Here is a 25,692-nt window from a genome sequence, read left to right as displayed (position 1 = left end):
GACTCTGTAAGGCCGAGTTCCAACTCCAACTGTCTCTAACCAGCTCTCTGGCTCTCAAGTAAATCCTTCCCTCCCACAGGTCCATTAATTCAATACTAAAAGAAGGGTGCCAAATTACAAGGCTTCTACAGCCCCTCTCAGCCGTTAACATTCTAAGATGTTAAGCTCTAAATTTCAACCACCTTTCCCCCCCTCCAAGGCTTTTATTGCCAAAATTCATAAGCTGATCTAAAATTCATATGGAAATGCAAGGAAACAAGAATAGCCAAAACAACCTTGGAGGAGAACAAAGTTGTAGGACTTACACTTGCCAATTTCAAAACTTAATATAAAGCTGCAGTAAGCAAGATGCTGTGACCCTGGTGTAAGGGCAGACATGTAAAGCAGGATTTAGAGCTCAGGAACAAATGCACGTATTTACGGGCAACTGATTGTCAACCAGCATGGCAGGAAAATCTGATGAAGAAACAGTCTTCTCAACAATGACACGGGGACCACTGGGCACCCGCATGCACTGGACCCCTCCCTCGCACCTGACATACAAATAAACTCAAAATGGACCCAAGACTCAGATGTAAGAGCGGAAACTATAAAACTTTTAGGAAAAAAAACAGTAATAAATCTTTGTGACTCTGGATGAAGTAATGGTTTCTAAGATATGACGCCAACAGCACATGGAACCAAAGGGAAAAAAGGATAAATTAGACAATCAAATCAAAAACTTTTATGCTTCAGGTGACATCAAGAAAGGGAACACACACATGGAATGGGAGGAAATACTTGCAAATCATACATCTGATAAAGACTTAGTACCCAGGCTATATAAACAAGTCATAATTCATCAATAAAGAGATAAAACCCCAGTTAAAAAAAATAGGCAAAGGATCTGAACAGACCTTTCTCCAAAAAAGATACACAAATGGCCAGTAAGTACAGAAAAGATGCTCAACATCATCAGTCATTAGGGAAACGCAAATCAAAACCGTCACAGGATGCCTGTGCACACACACAGGACCGCTAAGATAGAAAAGACGGCGCGGGACGAGCATGGCTGAGGCTGCGGAAGGACTGGAACTCCCTTCCACCGCGGGCGGGAATGTGAGACGGTGCAGCCACTTTGGAAACCAGTCCCTCGGCTCCTCAACAGGTTACACCACACGATCCAGCAATTCCACTCTCAGAGAGAGGGTTTGGCAAAAGTAGGTTTTGAGTTGTGAGGACGCGAAACACAGTTTATCCTTGTATACTTATTTATTAATTATTGTATTATTTTCCATATGAACAACTGTAAACCTACTTTTGCCCCACCCAAGAAAACTTAAAACATATACCCATACAAAAGCTTGTACATGAGTGTTCACAGCAGCATTATTCGTAACAGCCGAAAAGCAGAAACAGCCCAGATGTCCATCAGCTGACGAGTGGGTGAACAAAATGCGGTCTGTCCACATCACAGAGTATTCAGCCACAAAGAGTAACCGATACACGCCACCACATCAATGGATCTTGAAAGTATTACACTAAGTGGACGAAGTAAGACACAGAAGGCCACATGTTTTATGACTCCATTTTTCTGAAACATCCGGAGCAGGCAAATTCATAGGAGACAGAGAATAGATTAACGGTTTGCCTGAGGCCGGGGAAAAGGGAGAATGGGAACTGACAGCTAATAGGGATGAGGTTTCTTTCGGGGGATGATGAAAATGTTCTGGAATTAGAGAGTGGTAATGGTTGCACAACGCTGTAAATGTACTAAAAACCAATGAACTATGTACACTTTAAAGAGAGAATTTTATGGTATGTGAATCATATCTCGATTTTTTTAAAAAAAGGCAAATGGCTCTTAGAAAATTGGTTTCCTCACTTCTGCTTGAGACCACCTGCTGGCTCATAACAATATTCAATAGTTGGCAATGACATTTGACATTTATAATCCCACTGCAACAAATACAACAAAAAATTATCTTTAAGCTAATTACAGATACCAGCTGATGGTCTAGTTGTGTTGATTTTGCTTCTAACGAGTAAAGAGCTAAAAATTCCTGAGTTCGTGATTTATCTCAGAGTCCTTTTTAAAATTTCTTCAGCAACTGAGGCTAAACAAATGTCTTCATTTTCGAAATGTTAGTAACAGTGTCATCCAGAAACAGGTAAATATGTTGCTCCTACAAGGACATTAGTTAGCACAGCCATCTTCAAGCAGTACTTTAAATTTAATTCTTGTCCACAGGTTAGGCAAAAATCAAATTTCAGCATCAGGATTTCAATGTAATATGTATAACCAAATTCTTTAATCCATGAAACAAATGCAGACTTTGTTTCACCTGGAAAATAAATAGAATTTTAGGCTTACTCCATTCAGTAATAAGAGTTTAAGTGAATTTTTTTCAAAGCTCTAAAGAGAAAGTGCACTCTTCATCTTCATCTTCTGTAACATTGTTTTGTGTATCTGGTTTTCAGTATCAAGAAGCCTATACACTTTGCATTAGCACTATAATCCACAAGAAAAGCTTCGTAAGCATTTGAAATAGAATGAAATTAATTGTAGTCTGGTATCACTGGGTTGTACTGTACATAGTTCCATATAAGTGAAATAAGACTGATCCTTCTAAAAATGCTAATTGTGAAGAGGAGGGCTTAAATACTTAGGAAATAAGCCTCGAGGTCTGCCATGATTAAGCTACATGCTAAAAAAAGCACTGGGATTACAACAGGCTGAAATGATTTCATTTTTAAGCTCAAAGGAAATTGCATATACTCAGTTTTTACTCTTAAATACAGGTGGTGGGTACTGTATCAGCACTGCCAGCCCAAGAAAGATGCAAATACAGAAAAGACGACACTTCTCCATCTTCAACATTACTTCTGTGGCAATGTGTGTAAAAGCCGCCCACTGCTTGGGCAGCCCTAGGAGAAAGCAAGCCTAAGAGATGGAAACATTAACCCTTGTAATTTGATTATACTGCTGCCTCATAACAATGTGAGGTTGTAACTTAATTCCTTGAAAACAGAGCACGAACAGTTCCTAACAGTGATCTGGATGATAGTTAGGAGTCTAAAGTGTACGCGGAGCCCTTAAGACTGTAACACATCAAGGAGTTCTTTTGAATCATGTGTATTCAAATGATGGCATTGTAATTCATACTGAATGACAACAAAATCTTGATAAAACAAGAAATGGGGGAAATAAAAACTGATCAGTTCCTGCTTCACACTAGAGTGAGTCTGGGGAATACAGGCGTGGAGCAGATACGCTGCGTGTGAAGACAACCGCAATTTACAATTCGGAAGAGTTACAGCCCATACTCTTTACTTTTTGATCTTTAACTAAGTAGGATGCAAAAAACTTTCATCAGTTTTTTTTTTCTAATAGCTCATTTTTTCTAAATAATTCTTACTTTGCATTCCAGGAAATGTAAGAAACAGTTTGCAAGAGTTCATGCAAGTATGTTTCTCTAAGGCCATGAACTGGTTTGCTAAGTTGCATTGTTTTATTCAAGTAAAAAGCCCTTCTAGAATAAGAGGTCTGCAAAGGAAAGCCACCAGCTTCGCCTCTCAGGCCCGTACACGGGCTAGGATGTCTCCCACTCAAACTAAAAGGGAGAATGCTCATTTGAGCATTAGCAAAAACTCTAATGCATGTTAGGTTTTTCTGGCAGATTCTTTTTGTATGTTACCGCCCCCCCCCCCCAAAAAAAGCGCAAAAGCTTGGAATAAGAATCCTGTTTTTCTTATAAAGGTCAAACAGATACTTCTTGACATGGTGTCCTTTACACAATGGCATACTGTTCATATAAAAGGTCTCTTATCCTATAAAAATCTTGACAAAGGCAGCCTTCTAATCCAATGCGTCCAGTTTCCGTCTAGAAACCAAGCAAAAAAAAAAAAGATCTTTAGTACATTTTTCTACCATTAATATGCAGACACAATAACCAAAGTTACTTTATGACTGGTCAGGAAATGGGTGGCTCTGAGTCACAGAATAGGGATATATCATTCAAATCATGAGTTTTACAGACATGTAAATGTCAGAGGATACAAATAAAGTTTACAACTAAATTAAGTTGTCAAGTTTTTGAGAGTCACTTTTTAAAGCCTTCAAGGTCATCATTATGAATATAAATGACTGATGTCCAGGTTTGTAAAACTGCCAATTAAGAATTACAGAATTCGAAGAGACAAAACATCAGAAGCATTTGTTCAGTCCAACCCTTTTGAAACACACTTACTCTGCGGACAGCTACTTGATTGTTGCAAACAAGGACACCTCCTACAAATTCAGCTTGAATCCCCTCCCGTAAAAGAACTTGTTTGAAGTCTGATAGTCTTGGTTCATTCATAAAAACTGACTGGTGTCCAGGAACCTTAGATAAGGTTAAAGGGGAAAGAAAAACTTCAACTAGAATACCAGACACATAGTTGTACTGAATAAAGTAAAATAACATAAGATCTTTGAGACAGTTTCTATTATCCCCTAAAGTCCTTTGACAGATCATTTCAAGACTATAAATCACATTCCAAGTTGTTATTCTGAATTTTGCCTCATTACTTAACATCACAAAGCCCTTCGTATTTTCTCAATGTTTCACAATCAATTTTATTAGTCATGCCCACAATAACAGAAAGACGTTTGGTAAAGTTTTGCCTTCACTCACCCGCTTGCCTAACGGGGTCAACTAGAGTGCCAGCAGGCACAGCTGAACCACAAATTCTTTTCGATTCAGGCTCCAGTCCTTGGTTTGGTTCAGAGGATAATTTCCTCCTGACCCTGGGTCCACTTCCCCTCCTCCCTCAGAGCACATGCAGTGGATGCTACAGGTTTTAGAATCGGAAAGGCAAGTGGTTCAACCTAATGCTGCTACTTCGAAATTGCTTTGAAGAGTGTTAGCATTAGCAGAGAGAGAAAAACAACTCGGACATCTCCTGATGTCAAGAGTAGTGCTGGAGAGGAGTCCAGTGACAGAGGCTGTCTCTATTCCTCACTGCTCAGAAGGACTGACGACGTCACTTGACATGCACGTAGGACTCATCGTTTTTAATACGTTGGAAGTTAATTCCATGAAACCTTTGCTAATTAAGGAGGTATCTCTTGAGGACATATCGATACTAGACTAGAATTCCATCTGTGCTAAGTAAAAGCTTTCGAAAAATATCAAAACCAAGAGCAATCTGAACTGAACTGACAGCAGACAAAACTGGAGGGCAGGCGCACGACATTCTGAGAAAACCACACATCTCCTGATTAGAAGCAGGTAGGTGACTCTCACAGTCATCAAACCTTAATACTTTAAAACCCTTACTGAAGAACAAAAGCAAATCATGAAACAATTATGTATCTTGTAAGAAGATCTGCTACAGGTTTCCTTTAAGTCATTATTACGCCCTAGCCATATAGGACACACACACACACACACACACACACACACACACACACCTTGAGTAATCTTCTCTAAAAACTCCAAAGCCAGTTTACATAGGACCTATTTTAAATGGCTAGAAGCATAAAGGACAATTCAAAGGATGACTAATGAAGCAAAAGGCAGAAGCAGCACACGCCCACCTACCTCATTAGGCGGCAAGGGCTCCAAAGTCGGAATAATCTCACTTTCTTCGCCTGTCTCTTTCTCGTCGTCTCCAAACAGGCTTTTCATGGCCTTCTGCTGTGCGATGACGCTAGAATCTGAAGGCGCGTCCACTTGCATTTCCGAGTCTTCGCCATCATCCTTCAGTTCTCCTTCTTCTAAAATAACGCCCGTGTCCACTTTGGAAACCCGCATGTCTAACACACCGTCTATCCAGGCCAGTTCGGCATCTTTCGCCTTACAAAACTGCAGGGAGCTAACGAGTGAGTCTTTCAATCTCACCTAGACGTGCAAAGGGGAGGAAGAGAAATAAACCCACGGAGTATAAATTAATGATTAAATACAACCTATTATTTACTATTATCACGCCCTAAGTCTCGTAATGTGTATTAAATCTTCAAAACCTCTCACCCGTCTGACCTTCGCCAGGACTGGTGAGATCTAATGACCTGTAAGAGTTCTGGGCCCCTGTCCACTTTCCAAAACAAAGGCTCTTAACCCCGGCTGCACACTGAGGCCACACGGCAATTTTCTAAAAGTCTACCAGTGCCGGGCCCCACCTGCAGTGATTCTAATGTAACAAGTGAAACTGAGACCAGAGATTCGAGACCCCCGATTTCCCCAAAGTTCCCCCAAGGACTTTCCTTACAGCCGAGGTTGAACACCACTAGTACCTGCGGTTCTCTGATACTTGAGGGGACTAGAGGAGTACTGATTTGCTTATAGTTTCCTAAAAAACCATGCGGTTTCACACCTCCGTGTTCTTGGAACGCTGCTTCCTCTTGCTTTGCCCAGAATGACGGTTTTGCCTGCTGAATTCCAATCCTTTTTTTCCAAACAAATAGATACCACTTCTGCCTTAACTGACACCATCTCCCACTACCAAGTAACAGTTAATCCATCTCTCCTCTACTCCTATTTTCTGTGCCTGTCTCCATTTCTTTCTATTAATAGAACCCTGACATCTGTGAATTTTTATAAAACTTGAATTCTTGAACCCTCGCCATTCCCTTCATCTGTATATTCTTGCTAATGTTGTTCCCTCCGGAACACTCTCTCCTTCCTCTCTTTCCCATTCTACACACACCCCTGAGACCCCGTCCATAAGGATTTGGCTGAGTTATCACTTTCTCTGGGAAATCTTTTCTAATCTCTAAATTTGGGTTGGGGTCTCCTCCTGTATGTTCTCATAACATCCTCTACTTTCTCTACCAAAGGTGTAACTGTGAGATAAATACTATTTCCTCGTTAAAGGCCCCAGAGACTAAGATCTGCTGGGGCAGGGGACAGTCTTCCTCTGTCTTTCTCAGCACTGTATCCTCATGCATCTGTCTGCCCTAATCGGCAGCACAAAGCACTTACTTTTAAGTGGCTCTAGTGCCGGCACATTTACCTGGTAGATGTGAGTCTCACTGGTGGCATCGACTGTTTCGTGCAGCTTCGGCATGTACACCTTAATGTCTTTCCCACCGAAGGCCCGGCAGCACTCCGCCAGATCCTGACTGGCCTCTGGGGGTCCGTGGACAATGATCAGCTGCCGAGGCTTCATCTGGTTAATGATCTTTTTAATGGAATCCCCATCAGAGCGTCCTTCGTAGTCTATGTAGGTAACCCTGGCTCTGCAATTACACAGGACTATTCAATTTTACTTTTCTGATAAGCTCACAAAAGCTAGGTGCTTAATGGTTTTTATTATCAGGAAAGAAACATATACAGTACATATATTTTAAAAACACTAAAAAAAAGAAAAAATGTATACAGTACATAAAATGAGGGTTTGCAGAAGACTCGTGTTCTATTAGTATGAATTTGGGGGGATTGTGGATTCTTTAATTAAAGTGTCATCAGAAAAAATGGCTCCCTATATAAAGAAAAATAAACCTGGATCCTGACCTAATGCCACATAAAATCGCAGGCGAGTTGAAGCCATTACCAAATAAAGTGAAGATTTACATTACAGAATAAAATGTAAGAATTATCTTTATGACCAAGGACAGGGAAGGACTTCTTAAAAATATAATGGGAAATATTTTATTATTTCCTTACATCAAAACTAAAAATGTTTTTAAACAAAGCAGACCATGGAAAAGTCTGGAAAGCAAGTGGACAGGATGGCAGATGGTTTTTATTTGTATTGTCTGAAGCCAACCACCACCAACATCCAGAATACACAATGAACTCCTGCAAATCGACAACAAAAAGGCAGCGACCTCTAGAGAAAAACGCACAAAGGGAGTAAACATGGACTTTATAAAAACAGAAACAGTAGCCAGCATCTGAAGAGATAATCAAACTTAATAATAATCACAGGAAACCGAATTTTAATAGTGCTGGTGCATTACTTTCTACCTATCAGGCCAGAAAACATCACACAGTTAGACGAGGCCCCGTGCTGGTGGAGAAACAGGGATGAAGGGAGCCCCCACTCTGCTGGTGAAACACCCACTGGTGCAGCCGTCGCGGAGCGCGTTCTGTGACACCATTCACGCGCGTCACTGAGGCCTCAGTACGCCCAAGGATATACGCTGAATGGTGTCCCCGCACAGGTGAACCACTTTGCTCTCTCGTGAGTTTTTTCAAATTCCAAATGACGATTTTCTAGTGCTATTAACTATACCGAAAAGAAAAAAAACCTTAACTACTTCAGGTCACTGAGGTATTTTTAAGACATTAGGGCACTAGAGATGTTTAAGTCAAGGAGTAGACTTTATGAAACAAGCACGTAGGAAAGTTAAACCTATGAACTGTATCCCTCGCCTGCTGCTGAGCATACCAAAAATGCTGAAAGAGTGCTTCTTTATGTAAGTGTGCAATTTAATGTTTAACTCCCCCCGCTCCACCAATTCAAATGGCATTCAGATATAATTAACAAAGAGAAAATATCTCCATACTTCACAAGTCTTTACATGAAAAAAGAAATTAAATTTTAAAAGTGCAAACTTACTATAGTATATTCAGAAATTTCACCTTGGAAACAATGCAAATTATAATTCAAGTGTTTAAAATTCGTATTTCCAAAACGCAGTGAGAGCACTCACTTTATTTCAATGGACTCTGTCATCGAAATGCACTTGGTGGGCACATCAGACAAGTCCTGGTCCATGGGTTCATCTCCATTTGTCAGGCCAGATTCTAACTTGCTTTTTTCTTCCTCAGTAGCTTGAAGTTCTGGCACCAAGAAATCCTCGGGTCTAAATAATAAGCCTCTAATTAGAAGTCATAACAAGTAAGCTAGTATTACGTTACATATAACTAACTAGTAAATTGCATAATTTTTAGACTCCCTGCACATCTCAAGATTTAAATATACACTTGATCCAAAGCCAATGCAACTTCACGGTATCAATGATCAGATGAGTGCACGCATTATGTCCCTCATGACCACTAGGGAGAGCCCTTCACACCACACCCTGTGGGCCGGGGAGAGCCCCTGGACAGACAGATCACTGGAAGAGCTCGGTGGTCAGCAGACACTCCCTGACGACCCAGCTGTGCATCTCTTTCTCCTGTGGCTTCCCTGCCAACTCCCAGTTCTTATAAATCTCAGGCCTCCTTTAATTTCTGTAGGCCCCAGTCCTCCCATCCCTGTTCAAGGAAAGCAGGTAACTCTCTGTTTGCATATTAACAAGAAAGCTTCATCTTTATTTCAACAAACTGATAACCAGAAAAACCAAATTCACTGAGCTGAGATGATACCACACTCGATACCTACAATCTGTAAGAAAGAAAAGCGCATTTTGTTGACGTACTTGATAATCTCTCCATATTCATCCCATTTAATCCTCTCTTCTGGGGCGGGAAACATAGGGTACGACTTTTTAGCCTGTTTGAAGAAACTGCCTTTGCGACTCCCTTCGCCCTTCATCATCAGGTCGTGCTTGGCCTTGTGAGCCGACGGCTGGTCGGTGTCCTCCTCGACGTCACTCTCGTCGCTGGAGTCTATGTCTGCTCTGGGAGGGGTTGGAATGGGTAACGGTCATAAAGTCCCCAAGGACTCTGAATTAGTGCTCATGAAATTATTACTGAAGACTGACTATTAACGAGACGGCAATTCAATAATCATCAACATTACTGGGTTGGTATTTTGTGAAACACAGCATCAACTACCAGTTAATGAATCCATATTAATGTTAGCAGTGGAAGAATTTGGTATTCTAGCACCATCGGAAAGATGAAATGAAAGTAATGAGGCCGAAACAAAAGTTAAATATTTTCTATTAAACATTTCTGTCTTAGAAAGAAGTTCTTCCTAAATTACATATGTAAACTTATGTCTAAAAATAACTCACTCTTTTGACTGCTCAAGTTTTTTAGCAGCTTCCTTCTTTAGTTTCTCCTTTTCCAAGTATTCTTCAAGTTCTTTCCCTTCAAGCTTTACACGCTTCCTCAACTAAAGGAAAATACAAAACGGAAGGAAATACCAACATCAGGGGTTAAGGCAACGGGGTATGAGAAACATCACATCTCTAAATTGATGCATCATCTTTAAATTAAAATTTCCTCTAAAATTGTCTGAGTGCCCATTACATGTACTTACAGATCCTATTTAGAGTAGTATGAAAATTGAGCTTTCACATTTCTAGGATGGGTTTAATTTAAGTCAAACTAGTTCAAAATCGCCAATCAGGAAAAGAAAATACAGCTAATTTCATAATTTGGTGTAGGTAAGGTCAACGTATGACATAAAACCCAAAAGCCCCAAAGGAAAATATGAATAAATAGGGCAACATGAAAAATAAAATCGCTTCAACATTTTAAATCTCACGAAATTAAGAGAAACTGAAAAATGATTTGCAGCACTGTATGACTAGCAGAGGCTACTTTTCCCTAAGACCCCTTCCAAGTCAGTTAAGAAAAAGATGATCCACACATCAGAAAAGAACAAAACAGACATACAGGCAATTTCTAAAATTAGAAAAACAAATTACTGATAGCCATGTAAACATGTCTAATTTCACTAATGATTATTTTTTAAATGCAAAATATTTTAAGTGTAATACCATTTTTTAATCTGTGAGACTGACAACACTAAGTACAATGCCACAGGGGGAAAGGGTACCTTCACCTATTACAGTATCTATGGGGAATCAACGCAAGTATGTTAGAAGGCAATATGCAACACTCAAAACTAAAAACGTGCTTGTCATTTAACACAGCACTTCTACTTGTAGACATTTATCCGACTAAAACAATCACACAAATGCAGCGATGTTGGTAGTGGTAAAAATCTGGACACAATTGAAAATCTATCAATACCAAGTGACCTAATCAGTAGTTCTCGAACTTTCTGATCTCAGAATTCCTAAGACTTAAAATTACTGGGAATACTAAAGAGCTCTTGGTTTTAATACTGTTTTTTAAATTAAGATATAATTGACGCGAAACATTGCATCAGTTTAGGTATATAGGGCTTCTGTTTTCTTGGTGATATTTATCAATATTTACCATATCAAAAATTGAAAAAGAGAAATTAAACAAATATTTATTTATTCATTAAAAAATAATATAGCCATCACATGCTAACATTAACCTTGTATCTTTTACAAAAGATAATTATATTCTCCAAAGAGAAAAAAATTAGTGGGAAACACAGTGTTATTTTACGTTTTTTTGCAAGTCTCTTGAAATGTCTAGCTCAATAGCAGATAGCTGGATTCCCACGTCTGCTTCTGCGTTCAACCTCTTGCAATATTTTGCTTTTGTTAAAGTATATGAAGAAAATCCCACCTCATACAAATGTATAGTTGGAAAAGGGAAAAATATTCAAACAGGGATGTTCTTATGAAGAATCATTCTTTTTATGAATATTCTTCTTGATACTACATTAAAACTCAAAAGGTGTGTTGTAATGAGGAATCCGAAACCATACCAGAAAGTTTTTGTACTGTTACATGAAACGTACTGACTGATCTTGCACTCTGAGTGGGTCTTTCATTCATACATTATTTCGTAACATCATGCATTGGGTTATTTGGAAGACATTGGTTCACCAGGTTATATAGATCTTACAAAAATTGACAATATTTGAAAAATCACATTTGCAAATATCACCACCAATCTCATCAGAAAATCTTTTAAGTTAAGCAGTTAATCTGACAAAGATGGGTATTTAGGTTTTCTAAAATTCTAATTTTCACTTGAAAGTTTGAACTTTATCAGATTTAAACAACAAATACTATCAATTATTTTCCTTAAAGTGAGTGGCTCAATTTATTTGTTTTTGAGAAACTATCTGCCAAACATCCAAGTCTAAATTAGCCATGTCATTATTTCAAGTAAAAACAGTGTTTCAAGAAAAAAGTGCAGCCCAGTGGACTGATGGAGTACCAGCCCGCAAACCAAAGGATCACTGGTTCGATTCCGAGTCAGGGCACATGCCTAGGTTGCGGGCCAGGTCCCTAGTAAGGGGCACCTGAGAGGCAACCACACATTGATGTTTCTCTCCCTTTTTCTCCCTCCCCCTCTAAAAATAAATAAAATCTTTTAAAAAATAAAATAAATATTAAAAAAGGAAAAGAAAAAGAAAAATGTGGCTAGTCCAACTTGCACAATTATATCAATGGTATTCTTAGAGACAACTGTGGTACTTCAGTATACGACACACATGCTTTATGCAAACTTCCCATCTTGTCACCCAGGTTAAAAAAATACTCTATTAAAAAACTTAGTAACATTAATAACGTCTGCCACTCTGCCAAGGACGTCCGAAAGTGAGCTGGACTTCTGGAACAAGCGTGCGGTAATGGCAAACGCAGGGACTGCCGGCGCAGCTGCCTGGATCTGTGCTGAGGCTCCGGTGGTCTCCTGCCATCGCCTCGCTCATCAGTACAAATACAGGGACAGGGAGGAGACACCTTAATACGTTATGAAAAACCCTTTGACCTAGTGGATTTCCCGAACGGGTCTCGGGGACACCCCGGGGGTCCTCACACCACAGTTTTGAGAACCACCGTACCAGATACTCTTCTGTGTGCTAGGGTTTAAAAAAAATCCTTTTTCTCATGGAACTTGTATTCTAGTTGGCAGTGGGCAGAAGAAGACAACAAGGAAAGTAAGTGATGAGAGCTGGGAAAAATACAGAAAGTTAGGTGATGGGTTGGCAACTGAGTAGTCCTTTTCCATTGGGAGAGAAGGCCTCTCTGAGTAGGTGACCTTTGAACTGCAACACAAATGACAAGGAACCGGCCAAGTACGAAGCTGAGAAAAAATGCCAGTGGCAGAAGGACCACCTAGTGCAAAGATCTGGACGCCGTGTGGCAGCGCAGGGCACCGAGCAAGTGGAACGAGACAAGGTCAGAAAGGTGGGCAGAGAGACAGGTCATGGGGATCTTAAAAGTCTGGGTAAGAAGTTTGAATTTTATTCCAATAGCAGAAGGAAGCTGTTGGAGAGTTTCAGGAAGGGAGCGGCATGAAATGGTGAATGTTTAAAAGACACCTTTGGGAGTTGTCCAATGGGTGCAGAGTTTCAGTTGTGCAAGATGAGAAGTTCTAGAATCTGCTGTAGAACAATGTTCATACAGTTAATATAACTGTGCTTAACCCTTAAAAATGGTTAAGAGAGTAAGTTTCATCATGTGGTTTGTACCACGATAGAAAGAGAGGCCCAGACGGAAAGACAGATCTCTTTTGATGTCTGAGAAGAAAGGATGAAGAGCGTATAAAGATAAAAAGATAGAAACCAGTAAGGAAACTGCGGCACAGTCCAGGCAAGCCCATTTCACACGGGCCAGGGCGATGGCCGTGGAGCTGTAGAAAATAGACAGATTTAGGGTGTATCTGCAGGCCACGGCGATAGGGCTTGTTGCTAGGTGGCTGTTGAAAGAGAAGTAAGGAATTGGAAATAAGTTTTAATAATCTATGCATTAGAAGTCAGGATAGTGGTCCCCCTTGGAAGAGGTAGGGAAGATCAGAAGGGGTGTCTGGGGTATTGGTAATATTCTATTTTTTGACCAAGATGCAGCCTGGACAAGTGTGTTCAATTTGTGAAAATTCATCACAATGTATGCTTTTAATATGCACACTTTTCAGTATACAGTCTACTTACATTCTTTAAAATTTCTGGGTTTTGGGCTCGCGTAAACGCATGGAAGGCGCTACTCCCTGGGATGAAGGCGGCTCAGGGAAGGGCGAGTTGGGGAGCAGAGGAGACACGGTGAAAACTGGTTTGGATGTGACCAAGCAGAGGGACGTGTGACAAACAGCGGACAGGAAAGGGGTAACTACAGTGGAGACACCGCAGACGAGGTGAGAGGCAAAAGCGCCCTGAGCATAAGTACTACTTATGAAAAAATAAAAAACCCAGTACTTCAAGTTTCAGCTCCACATCATTTTCCATTTTTTCAAACTTAAACCACTTTTAATATTCTTTTATGAATCCTCAAATGGCATATCCACCTTAATTGAATTTCTAGTAATTAATATTTTCTAATACAGCATTTCATATCTGATGAAACCGTTTCAAGTATTTCTGAGTTCTTTTAATTTTATATTTCTAAGCTATTAAATAACCCAAAAGCCAGTATTTTACTTTAGTGTGCTTGCTTTGGATCTCTCCTCAATGATTCTGTATTTAGAGTGAATATGTGTCAGATTTTAGGTACCACGATAATGCCTTCCTTAAGTGGAGTTAATAAGATACCCCTCATCCTCAGCTTTTAACAAAGCAAACATCCCTTTGAACGGCTTCTATGAGGACAAAATGAAAAGCAGCCATCTAAAAATCTGCACAGCCCTGGCCATGATTAACCTATTCACTATCAATTGCTACAGACTTTAAGTTAATGACACTAGTGTTGGAAAACTGATCGACTTGATGGGTTGGTTATTAGTAAAATTATCTTTGGGCCTAACGGTCATCTGACGAATTGTCCCGCTCCTATAATGAGACAAGGCAGCAAGCGCAGACGCAGGCCAGGTGAGGCTACTTCGTGGTGGGAAGAGGGCATTCCTGTCTGACCTCCACCTCTCAGGTGGGTTTGAAACAAGATCACGGGCCACGGGTGAGGACTGCGATGCAGCTGCAGGGCTTCTGAGAAGAAACAGGGTGTGACGCCGTCTGACTGGAGAGAGCAGAAAGCAGGGGCCCACCGAACGGTGAGTGCTAGTGGTGGGTGCCCCTCTGAAACGTGAGGTCATGTGTCTGCACAACAGTGTGTAGTTCCAGTTACGTAACGCTGCTTGGGTACAGGCCCAAACTAAACAAACAGTTTACCGAGAGTCAAGGCTCGGCCAGGTGATACAACAGCAGAAAGAAGGATGAGATAGTTAAAGGTGTCTGCACAATAATGATGGACCCGTGGCTCAAAGCCTGAGGGATGACGGATGGTAAAAGTGGTGGGGTTCGTGAACTTAAAGACCCTAGGGGCCCAAAGAACTGATGGCACAGCAGTAACGGAGAAGGCCCTCTCCCCGATCGGAGTGCATGGCCTGGGCTGGCGGAGGTGTGGAGGCTGTGCGATCATTACAAGGTTAGTTCAGGGCGTGACCACGGAGCAGACAGCATGAGCGTGGGACGGATGGCTGAGGTGGGGAGGAGGAACAGATCACCGAGAAACAAGAGGTCAAGAAACTGAGAGCCAAGGACTTGGGTAGATAGGAATGCTAAAGGCCTCAAGAATGACGTCCTGAGTACGAGTGGACAGGAGGGCTAGGGACCAGAGCCCAAAGTCGCCGATGAATGACAGAGAATGACAGAGAATGACCGAGCGATCAGTAAATGTGAGGAACAAGGAGGGGTTAGTGTATTGTCAGGCCTGACACATGAACTTCAGAGGGAAGAGAAATGGCTTCGAAGCTGCAACACAGAACAAGAATCCCTACCCCACCCAAAGCGCATGGAACGTGCGAGAGGGGAAAAGAGCACCTACTTGAAAGGGCTACAGGAAATGAGTATCATTCGGAAAGAGCCTGATTCCAGTTACGGGAAGGATGAGAGCGGCTTTCCAAAGAGAAATGAGAATACGGCGTGTACGTGTACCATCTGGGTGTGGTTCCAGAGGGCACCATGAAGGGTTCGAGAACGAGAATTTCCAATGCAGTAGCTCTGAAATTCGTGCTAGTAAAGGCTCTCTACTGTTATTCTGATAAAAATCCTGAAACAATTTTGGGCTTTATTTTTGGTCACTGATTTTTATCCATCACACACAATGTATTGAAAACAGTGTTAAGAGGAAATTCACACACGAGCACTTACCTCTATTTCTGTAATTTTTTCAGAAGGATTGTCAATTAAGAAACGTGCTAAGGTCCCAGGAGTAGTTCTGTAAGTTAGAATGATTGAGTTTTTAGGGTCCTCACACCACTGAATAAAGAGATCTCTTGAAAATCCACATTCCAGGTCAGGCTGGCTGGCAAGTACCACTTTAGGGCTGGGGACTCGGGCCAAGTCAGAAAGACCATGACATAAAGAAAGATGGCGAAACTGAAACGGATTATTTCTTTTGTCTTCGAAACACCTCATCAACTTGTCACTCATCCACTCCACCTAACCAGGGAGGAAAGGGGACACCAGTGAGGAAAGGCTGTGTTATGACTTCGACATATTCTTCAGCAGTCAAGGAGCTCAAGTTCTATCTCAAGTCTCCCCCCCGCCCACCCCACCCCCACTGGCTGCTTAAATTTGGACTTTTTGGACAATTATTTTCTGCTTCTATTCCCCATGAGATCCTGCCACCCCAGAGTTCATCCCTAAAAATCCAATTTTATATTACGTTTCACTTATGAATTACTTTAAATCTATCGAGAAGGTTATGTGTAAGTTCTAAATGAGTATCTTACCCCAGAAATTGCTATTTCAAGGATAAGAGCTTAATTCAAAAAGAAGAGAAAAATGAATTCTAACATTTATAGCCTGTGAAGTTGGTTCAACTTTTGTCCCCATAATACCGACTGTGATACTAAGTATCAGAGGAGCAGCAACTTGCTCAACCTGTGAAATGGGGAAAAAACAGAACGAACTTCACAGAGTCTACAAGGATTAAATGAAATAATACAAGTAAAGCAGAAAGAATAGAAAGTGGTTAATTTTAGCTCTTATTATTGTTGTCATTATCATCAGAAAACCTCTTCATCAGAAAAACAAAATCTAAAGGGCAATGAAAACACTGTTTTCCACAAGCCCCATCTCTGTAGCAAACTTCATCACGAATGATAGTGTAAAGAAACAAACCTGGGACTTAGAAAACTCCACCACGTTGTAACTGACGTTATTCAGGAGCGCCAGTGAGTAAACGCCCAGGCCTGCGTCTTTCGTTCTCCAGATCTGGTCAAGCAGCTGAGCAAGTTCCAGGACTCTGCCTGCAGTGTCCACTGCTATTAACACATTGCCGTCACCACGCAGGGTTTCCAGGACATTTGCTAGAAAACAAGAATGTAAAATCCCTATAGAACACGGCAGTACTTGGCTACCAAATTAACAACGTTTTTACTACAAAAACTATCATTTATAAATAAACCATCACTAGGCCAGGTATGAAATAAAAGAATTTCATTCAGGCCAGTGCAAATACTTTCTATTCTGTGAATATATCTTCCTAGGAATGAAAAGCAATGCCATGATCTCTCAGCTTTTTTCATTGAAAAACTATAAATCACGGGTTTCCACACCCAAACACCCGCAGTACACACAGACAAGGATATTTTTACAGGACACTGGGAAAACTGTATGTGCAGGTCAAGTGCAACCATCCTGGGGTCTCCGGGTCACTCCAATACTGCCTGTCCACTGCAGTGAACATTGTTGTTATAAACAATTCCCCAATTTAAACACACACGTGTACTTCTTACTAATACACACGTTTTGTATGTATGTATGTCTGCAGAATAAAATAGATGATATTCTCTCTTCAAACAAAAGTATTTTTATAAATAGATTTAAATAGATCCCCTTGCTCTAGCTGGAAGTCTGCTTGAAAATATTTAGTAAAACCAACTCTAGCAAAAACGAGAATTGTACACCTTCTTAAATTTAGTATAACGTAGTATACGTGTTCTACTTTTGTAAGTGGACAAAGGCAGTGACTTCAAACATGTTTAAAAGTGGAATCAAACTTTACCTGCTGAAATCCCATGTAGCTTCTAAAAAGGAACATACGGTGAAACCACTGGAGACAAGGCAGAAGCAGCCAGGGATGGCCCAGAGGCACCCTTTAGAGCCCAGATGCCTAGGTTAGCACGTCAAACACCCCACACCAAAATCAGCGAACTGTATGCACCCTCGTTTATCTCCTTCATTCATCTTTCTTGCAGAGTGTGTTTTCCTAACCGATTTACGTAATAGCTTCACATCCGGCATTCCCTCGACCTACACCAGTGAACACCAGGCAGAGCTATCTCTGTGCCGAATGGCAGGGAGAAGCCAATCTTTGTACCTATCCCACAAAAGTTAAATTAAAACCAGCAAAAGCTTCTTTCTGTACAAAATATTAATATGGTTGCGCAGTACTTTTTCAAAAAGTACTAGTTAGCCAATCTCTTAGACAAGAGAAGAGAAGTGTTAGCCAGGACAGAGTAAGCAGAGAAGCAGAGTAAGCAGCACGGAGTAAGCAGCAATTCCCACCACCATGCTCTTCACAGCTCTTTACAGAGGACATCACGCAATACGTACTCAGCAGCTGCTCATCTCTCTGTTTTCTCCTGGGCTGCACATACGTAGCATTAAATGAATCTGTGATAAGCAGGGAGGGTCTGCTTAGCATTTCCAGGGAACATCCATTTAAGTGGCTATAGAAAATGTGAAGAAGAGAAATATTTTATATCACTTCAAATTAACAACAGTTTATCTTACCTAAAATTAAGCAACCTCTTTTATAAGGTTTTTTCCTTTTCTAAGTATAAAAGTATACACACATGCTCACTGGTAAGAAAATCTGGTAAATTTGAAAAGAAAGGAAAACCAGGATCTTCCAGAGTACCACCATTCAGATACACTTGACACAATGTGCTCTGAAGCACTCAAACTCTTGTGTGTCCTTTTAAAGGGAGTCTGACTTTACATATAGTTGTATTAGACGGTAATTATTACTGACTCTGATAAAAATATCACAAAGTTCCTTTAAATAACAGGTCAAGAACATATAAGGTACGGTTTGACATACAAAAATTAATCTCCTTTGCAAATCTCCAGGGAAAAATCTATTTTATACAGTGGATAGTAACATGTAAATTTCAAATATATCTTTTATCTCTTCCATCATAATTTTCTCTTACAATGTAATTAATTAATTAATTAATTCTGAAAATATTCACTAGTTGGTACTTTTAAATTGCTTTAGATTTCTGGTTAAAAAATACCTTCGTTTCAATTTTCCCTCCGAAGTACAAAATAACACCAATTGTATTTCTATCATCTTTTTTCTTTTTTTTTTTTAAATTTTTATTGTTATTCATTTACAGATGTATGCCTTTTCTCCCCATCCTTCCACCCCACCCCAGGTGAACCCACCTCCCTCCCCCACCTCGACCCTCCCCCTTGGTTTTGTCCATGTGTTCATCTTTTTTCTTGATATACCTACATCTCCCTCTTGTGGTTGAAGTCAACTGCATAAACAATTTCTTCTTCGCCATCTTTGACTATTTTCCATATTGTTCCACCTATCATGTGACCAGCGGGCAAAGGTGTGATGGACAGGCCATGCCCTTTACCTGTATCAGCAAGATAACGGCAATGTTCAGATTCCTTTTAATCCCTAAGGAAAGGCTATTTACTTGTCAGCTGCTTTTTAATAGGTAATACAAACAATGATACAAAATTCAAAAGTAAAAAGGCGCAGAGTGAAATGCTAGCGCCATCTCCTGCCCGACTGCTCCATCCCCTCGTGGAGGCAAATGCTCTTGTCCCTCTGCTAGGCCTTCTTGCAGACGTTTTGTGCCTGTGAGCGAAAGGCTGGCGACTAGACTCCGAGTTACTATTACTACTACCTTAATTAGTATGGACTAGTGCATTTAAGAGCTGCACTGTACACGCAATTACCAGGTGTTCCCATTTTTGCTAACCTCTAACTGATCATCCCACTCTCATTACTGTGAAGAATCTGCCCTACAGAAAATTCAGGGCATGCACGACTGCTGAGGCCCGTTACCTCCTGGCCAGCCCTTCCTCCAATTGCACTGCTGCACCGTTTTCTCGGTGCGAGCGTTCGTACCTGAGTCTTTACTACAATTCTCTCCATAGATGACACAGACATGCTCAATATGTGACTTCCTGACCTAATGAAAGAATGAACTTTTTAATGCTCCATTCTCGGATTCAGTCATTTTGTCCTCTGTGCTGCTGTCAGACTCCGTGTCCTTGGGTCACGCCGTCCGGCCGTCTGAGCGACTCTATGCCCCTGACCGACCCGGGAGCTCCAGCAGGGCGCGCCTGGCCACAGTACCTCTGTGCCTTGTACAGAGCAGACAATAAAGTCTCCCCCAAGTTAAAAGCGAAAAGGCTTGAGTTGTTCACATTTTGTTAGTATTTCATCTGGAATATCTTTCCATCTACGTGATCTAGGGGAGGTTCAGAGTTCTTACTAAAAAATGCTAATTTTCTGTCCCTCAGACCCTAATGCCTCCAATTTTTATACAAATTTCCCCTGTACTTTTCAGTACGTTCAACCCCGTTAGTCCAAGTATGCACTTGCAGAAGTACTTTTTACCTTTCAAGTTCACAATCTGAGAGAACTTCAACTGCTGGATTTTATCAAAGGCCGCGTCCACGTCGTCGAGCGTGAAGAGCGTGAAGTCTTCGGTGTTGTGCCGAGACTGGAGAGCAACACAAACAACGGTCAGCCGTGATCGGGACAGGAGGGCGCGCAGCTCTGCGTCGCTGAAATTACCTGGTAGAGATCGTACATGAACATCTGCCCCATTTTGTAGACGGGGATGGTGGCATAGATGGCGCAGTTCAGGCCCAGCTTGCCCACGGCGTAGGGGAGGGCCCCGAGGTGGAGTGGGTCGGGGTGCGACAGCAGCACTGCGTCGATCTGGTGAACGTGCCTGGGGGGACAGACACACAGAATGAGCACGTCCCGGCGCGTGTTTTAAGGGTGAAAGCGGAGAGTCAACTCTATGTCACCAATTCTGACTGCTCTCAGTGTTCTGAACTGAAGACTGTGCTGGAGTAAAAAAAAGCTAGAAGTATGATGCTGACACATTTCAATTATCACTACCCCTGTCAAAATTATTGTATAAGTCACACATAAATATATAGTGTCTAGACACATTTAAAGAAGAAAAGTAAAAGAAACAGTAGACACAACATGTAAGCTGATTTCAAATGGCTATCTTATATACTATTAATGTAAGTTCAAGAACTCAGCTTGGAATTTCAGAAATTAAAAAGAAGATATTTAGCCCTGGCCAGTGTGGCTCCGTGGATTGAGTGCCGGCCTGTGAACCAAAGGGTGACCGGTTCAATTTCCGGTCAGGAGAAGGTATTTAAATGGCCACATATTTATTATGGATTTTTGGCCCAGCTTTTTATCATGGTAACTGACAGGCATATTCATTATAGTTAAACTTCAATTAATCACCGAAGCATGCTCTCATTGACAAAAGAAAAAAAAATTTGCTATAAGTTCTATGTTTTTTAAAGGTTTAAGTCCCCTTTCCTCCCACAATTAGTACAATACTGCGAACATAACTGAATTTTTCTCTGATGGGTTGGTATTGCTCTGCATCTCACGGGCATTATTCTGAGCACCGATTCTCAACGTCTAGCATCAAGAGATGGAAAAGTAAGGTAATGTGGTCCAACTGCAGAACTTTCACATGGAAAGTGTTTCCGCCCTTCACATTCCTACATACTCAACCTTGCTCTCTTCTAAAATTTGAGTGCAAAAACTTCTACTGAGATCCATTAGCTAAGGAATGATTAATTTAAGATTTTTCTGAATTTCAAATAACACAGTTTATACGTCAATGAAACTTTACAAGTGAAAACAGTCACTCTTTGGCTCTTTGGCATAAAGAAAACTAACTCTTGTTGCAAAGTAAATTACAGCAAAAAAGAAACACGGTGTGGCGCGACAAAAGCGCTACACTGTGAAAGGAAGAGCGGACTGACTAAACGTCTGGAAACACCACGCGTAAACCTCACTTCCTCAGCGAATCGATGATGTCCATGGAGAAGTGCTCGTCCCAGCCGCAGTCCAATAAAAATCGAAACTCATCAACTTGGAGAAGGTAACAAAGAGCAGACTCCTCTTGAACCCCAGACAGGGTCGTTAGTTTGATGATAGATGTCATTTTTGGTCCAATAACAACAGTCCAAAGGTTCTTTCAAAAGAAATAAAAACATAATTAAGCATAAAAGTACGGCCTGACATACATAGTGACAAATTAATTTCTAAGTGGGAAGAAATTCCATAGCCATGGAAAGCAACATTTTAAAGACCTATTTCCACCCCTGCTGGGTTTAAAAGGACAAACATCTTACACACTCCTGTTCACACACGTCCCTCAGTGGCTCCCCAGTGTGATCTGTTGACATGTAGTGAACTCTGGAATCAGACGGGACTCAGATTTGAGTCTACTCCTGCGTGGTTCTGGGCAAGCTAATTAACCCTTCTTCACCCATGTATCCCAGTCTATAACACGTGAATAGTAATGTATACATAAAAAGGATGTTAGAATGTCTATTGGGATGCCTACTACATATATTCAAGAAGATATACCACGAACACTGCTGCTATAAAACTAGAATTGTGGGCTATTAAACAGATGTTGTAAAAATATTCCTTAAGAAAATAGAGCTCGCCCTGGCTCGTGTGGCTCAGTGGATTGAATGCCAACCTATGGACCGAAAGACTGTTGGTTCAATTCCCAGTCAGGGCACATGCCTGGGCTGCGGGCCACATCCCCGGTTGCAGCGTGCGAGAAGCAACCAATCAGTGTTTCTCTCCCCCTTTCTCCCTCCTTTCCCCCCTCTCTAAAAATAAGTAAATAAAATAATTTTTAAAAAAGAAAACACAACTCTACAGAAACATTCCAGATCTTAGCTCCTTAAAATAAACTGGCCTTTCCTGGCTACCTATGCAGGTAGGAGAGGTCACTGCATACCTGAAAACACGTCACCATCTACCTGCCCACGGTCACACGGACAAACCAGGGTACGCTGACTGACTGCCCACCTTTCGCGACAGGCTGTCAGGGGCTAATCCCACCACACCTGCCATCTGGTTCTCCTGGGCCAGAGCCAAAACTCAAGAGTCCCACTCGTTCATGATCACCGATGTGCACACGTCCTAGTGGGACCCAGGCCCCTCCCTTCCAGCATGCCTCTGAAACAATGACTATTCACCTGGTGCTTCAACCTCTTCTTCGAAGGTTCTCTTCTCCTGCTTACCATCAGAGACCTGACTGGGTGCTCTCTATTGTCAACTTGCCGTTTCTTAATTTCCTCACTTTGTCCATTCCCTTCTCCCCTCCTAATCCCGACACTAGAATACGGACTCTGTGGAAGTAGAGACCACGTCTATCGTGATCACGATTACAGTCCAATGCCTCCACCGTGCCTAACTTACAGCAGCGGTCAGTAAATGCTTCTTGAACGGGTGAAGCACGGCCAGTATTAAATGAGCTTCATGCCCTCATCACGCCATTAACAGTTCCCTATTTACATGCATTTCCTCTTGCTTGGGAGATGTCTCTGAGTGCTGGGCGAGGCTTGATCTATTTTTGTATCCTTACTATAGTAGCACATGACTTAATAGCATTAATCGCAGTGCCTTTTCAATTAGTAGTTGTTGAAACAAGTTAAAATTAAAAATTTATTGACTTTGCGTGTTCCTATTTGTAAGGTATGAGAAGTACAAAGATGCTAATGCCCTGCTTGATAAAAAACGTGCATAAATACAACGTTGGAAGGGAGCTAAGAGACTCTCCCTGCCAAACAGCTTCTCGTACCACAATGGTTCCTGCAGGGGCGCTACATCTCGTAGGCCTTCGGTGGTGGCGACACCGCGGACCCCAGTGCAAGTGGTGGGGACCCACACACGACACAGCAGAAGGCGATGGTGAACCACTGCTGCACTTCCTTTTCTTTTTTTATGTCTATCATTTTACCTAAACAGCCCTGCGATGAGACCCTCTGAAATATGAGACAGTGCTGAAAAATGAGACTCCCAGGTCATTACTGGGGAAAAGCAGAGAACAAGCACAAATAGCACTGTTGCTAATGACGCAACTGGACCAGAGCCAGAAGCACTTCCAGCAGCTGATGTGCACAAAGGCAAGTACGATGCTGCACGGCACACGTAACCGGAACGTGGAACCTAAGAAGCATGAACCAAGGTCAACTGGAAATTGTAAGGATCGGAACATCTAAACACGCAGTGCTTGGCGTCAGCAAATAAATGTACCAAGTGGGACAAATGCTAGTGTTCTGCTCTGGGAATGACACGCTCAGAGGAGACAGAGTGGCTTTCATCCGGAGACAAGACGGAGCACAGGGAGTTAGGCCTACAGTGCAGTTTCTGAGCAAACAGCATCTATCAGACTTCTAGGAAAACCTATTGACATAGCCATCGCTCAAGTCTACGCTCCAAGTGCAGAGGCTGAAGAAGATGAAATTGAAAGCTTTTAGGCAAGCACCCGAGAGGAAATTCATCACACATCAAAATGAGACACATTGGTAATTACAGGTGATTGGAACATGAAAGTAAGAAATAAAGGAGAATCAAATGTCGTGGGAATATTTGGACTGGGGATCAGAAACGAAGCCGGAGACTGGCTCGTGGATTTCTGTGAAGCCACCAGCTCGTCCATCACAAACCCATGCTTCTAACAACTGATGCCCGTGTACAGGGACATCGCCAGATGGCCAATATAGAAATCGATACACGATGTAATTAGAGGGAAACGTTGTATTCTCTCTGCGGAAATAAGACCAGGAGCAGACTGTGGTTCTGACCACGAACTGTTAATATCAAACACAGAGTAAAGCTGAAGAGCACAAAAGACTCAAAGTAACAAAATAAAACGTAAATAACATCCTGATGGATTAAAAGTCCACATAAAAAACTGTTTAACTTAATTGACTGAGAACCAGAAGACCTGTGGACGAAAACTAGAAAATTAGAGAATGGGAAAAGACAAAGGAAGAAGCAAAAAGGAAAGAAAAATTGAGATAGATGACAGAAGAAACACTAAAAATAGCTAGACAGGCAAGAGGCAAAATGAAAAGGTGACAGACAAAAGCCAGTTAGAATCCTGAACGGTTTTTCAAAGACTACCACAAAGATATAAAGAGAATTATAGGAGTTAATGAAAGAGCTAGAAGAGAAAAGCAAAACAGGAAAAATAAGAAATCTCTACCAGGAGATTCAAGAAATAAAAGGGAAATTTAAACCTGGATTAGGAGAGATGAATGACCAACAAGGAAGCACCGTATCTGACCAGGAGCAAATAAAGGGAAGGTGGAAACAGAATACTGAAAACCTACACGGAAGAGACCAAAGGACGACAGGTGCCTTGAAGAAGATTCCTCCTCTGAGGAAGAACATGTCATTCTAGAAGGTACAGGGAAAGCTTCCCTGAAAGTTTCCCCTTCTTCCCTGGGAAGAAATAAATCACCAGGGGTAGGTGGGATACCAACAGATTTAATTCAACCCGTAAAGACCGAATCTGTTAAAATCCTAGCAAGAGCTTGTCAACAAACATGAAACATTCAACACACACCCAGCTCTTCAACCAAGGGGACGCCGAGGAGAGCGGTGACTGCCGGACCAGGGCCCTGACTTCCCACACGAGCAGTGGGACACTCGAGGGGTTGCAACAACAGTCTTCTGCCCCACAGGGAGCCGGAAGGGCCGGGTGTCGCGGCTGGGTTCAGAAAAGGAAGAGGCACTTGAGATCGAACTGTGAGCGTTTCTTAGATGTATACTGAAGTGCTCAAAGGCTTTCAGAAGGTTGGTCCACGTATTACAGACCACAGTAAAGCCTCTCTGCCTGTGTGGACCATGAAAAGCTGTGAGTCGCTCTGGAAGAAATGGGCGTGCCTTGGCCCTGGCCAGGTAGCTCAGTCGCTTAGGGCAGCGTCCCGATACATCAAGGTTGCAGGCTTGATGCCCAGCCAGGGCACGCACAAGAGTCAACCAATGAAGGCATGAGTAAGTGGAACAATAAATTG

At 41.7% G+C, this 25,692-nt stretch overlaps 1 protein-coding gene across 13 annotated transcripts in view; it reads right to left on the bottom strand.

The window, feature by feature from the left end:
* Window positions 1–701: 701 nt before the first annotated feature.
* The window catches only part of CPSF2 (cleavage and polyadenylation specific factor 2), a 30,114-nt gene continuing 5,123 nt past the window's right edge, over window positions 702–25,692 (bottom strand). For all 13 annotated transcript variants that reach the window (XM_045201269.3, XM_045201274.3, XM_053927910.2 and 10 more), the window contains 14 exons: window positions 21,661–21,839; window positions 20,399–20,558; window positions 20,219–20,324; window positions 19,094–19,223; window positions 18,187–18,302; window positions 16,750–16,937; window positions 15,775–16,065; window positions 9,872–9,972; window positions 9,332–9,532; window positions 8,621–8,773; window positions 6,976–7,201; window positions 5,565–5,864; window positions 4,230–4,364; window positions 702–3,863 (listed from right to left, as the gene is read on the bottom strand). In XM_045201269.3, coding sequence (XP_045057204.1) covers window positions 3,771–3,863; window positions 4,230–4,364; window positions 5,565–5,864; window positions 6,976–7,201; window positions 8,621–8,773; window positions 9,332–9,532; window positions 9,872–9,972; window positions 15,775–16,065; window positions 16,750–16,937; window positions 18,187–18,302; window positions 19,094–19,223; window positions 20,219–20,324; window positions 20,399–20,558; window positions 21,661–21,839 — 2,379 coding nt within the window. In that variant the 3' untranslated portion in view covers window positions 702–3,770. The remainder of the gene's footprint in view (window positions 3,864–4,229; window positions 4,365–5,564; window positions 5,865–6,975; window positions 7,202–8,620; window positions 8,774–9,331; window positions 9,533–9,871; window positions 9,973–15,774; window positions 16,066–16,749; window positions 16,938–18,186; window positions 18,303–19,093; window positions 19,224–20,218; window positions 20,325–20,398; window positions 20,559–21,660; window positions 21,840–25,692) is intronic.

The sequence above is a fragment of the Desmodus rotundus genome, chromosome 7 (assembly GCF_022682495.2).
Source record: "Desmodus rotundus isolate HL8 chromosome 7, HLdesRot8A.1, whole genome shotgun sequence".
NCBI lineage: Eukaryota > Metazoa > Chordata > Mammalia > Chiroptera > Phyllostomidae > Desmodus > Desmodus rotundus.
The sequence above is the reverse complement of the archived record's forward strand: the minus strand, read 5'-3'. Positions and strand labels throughout refer to the sequence as shown.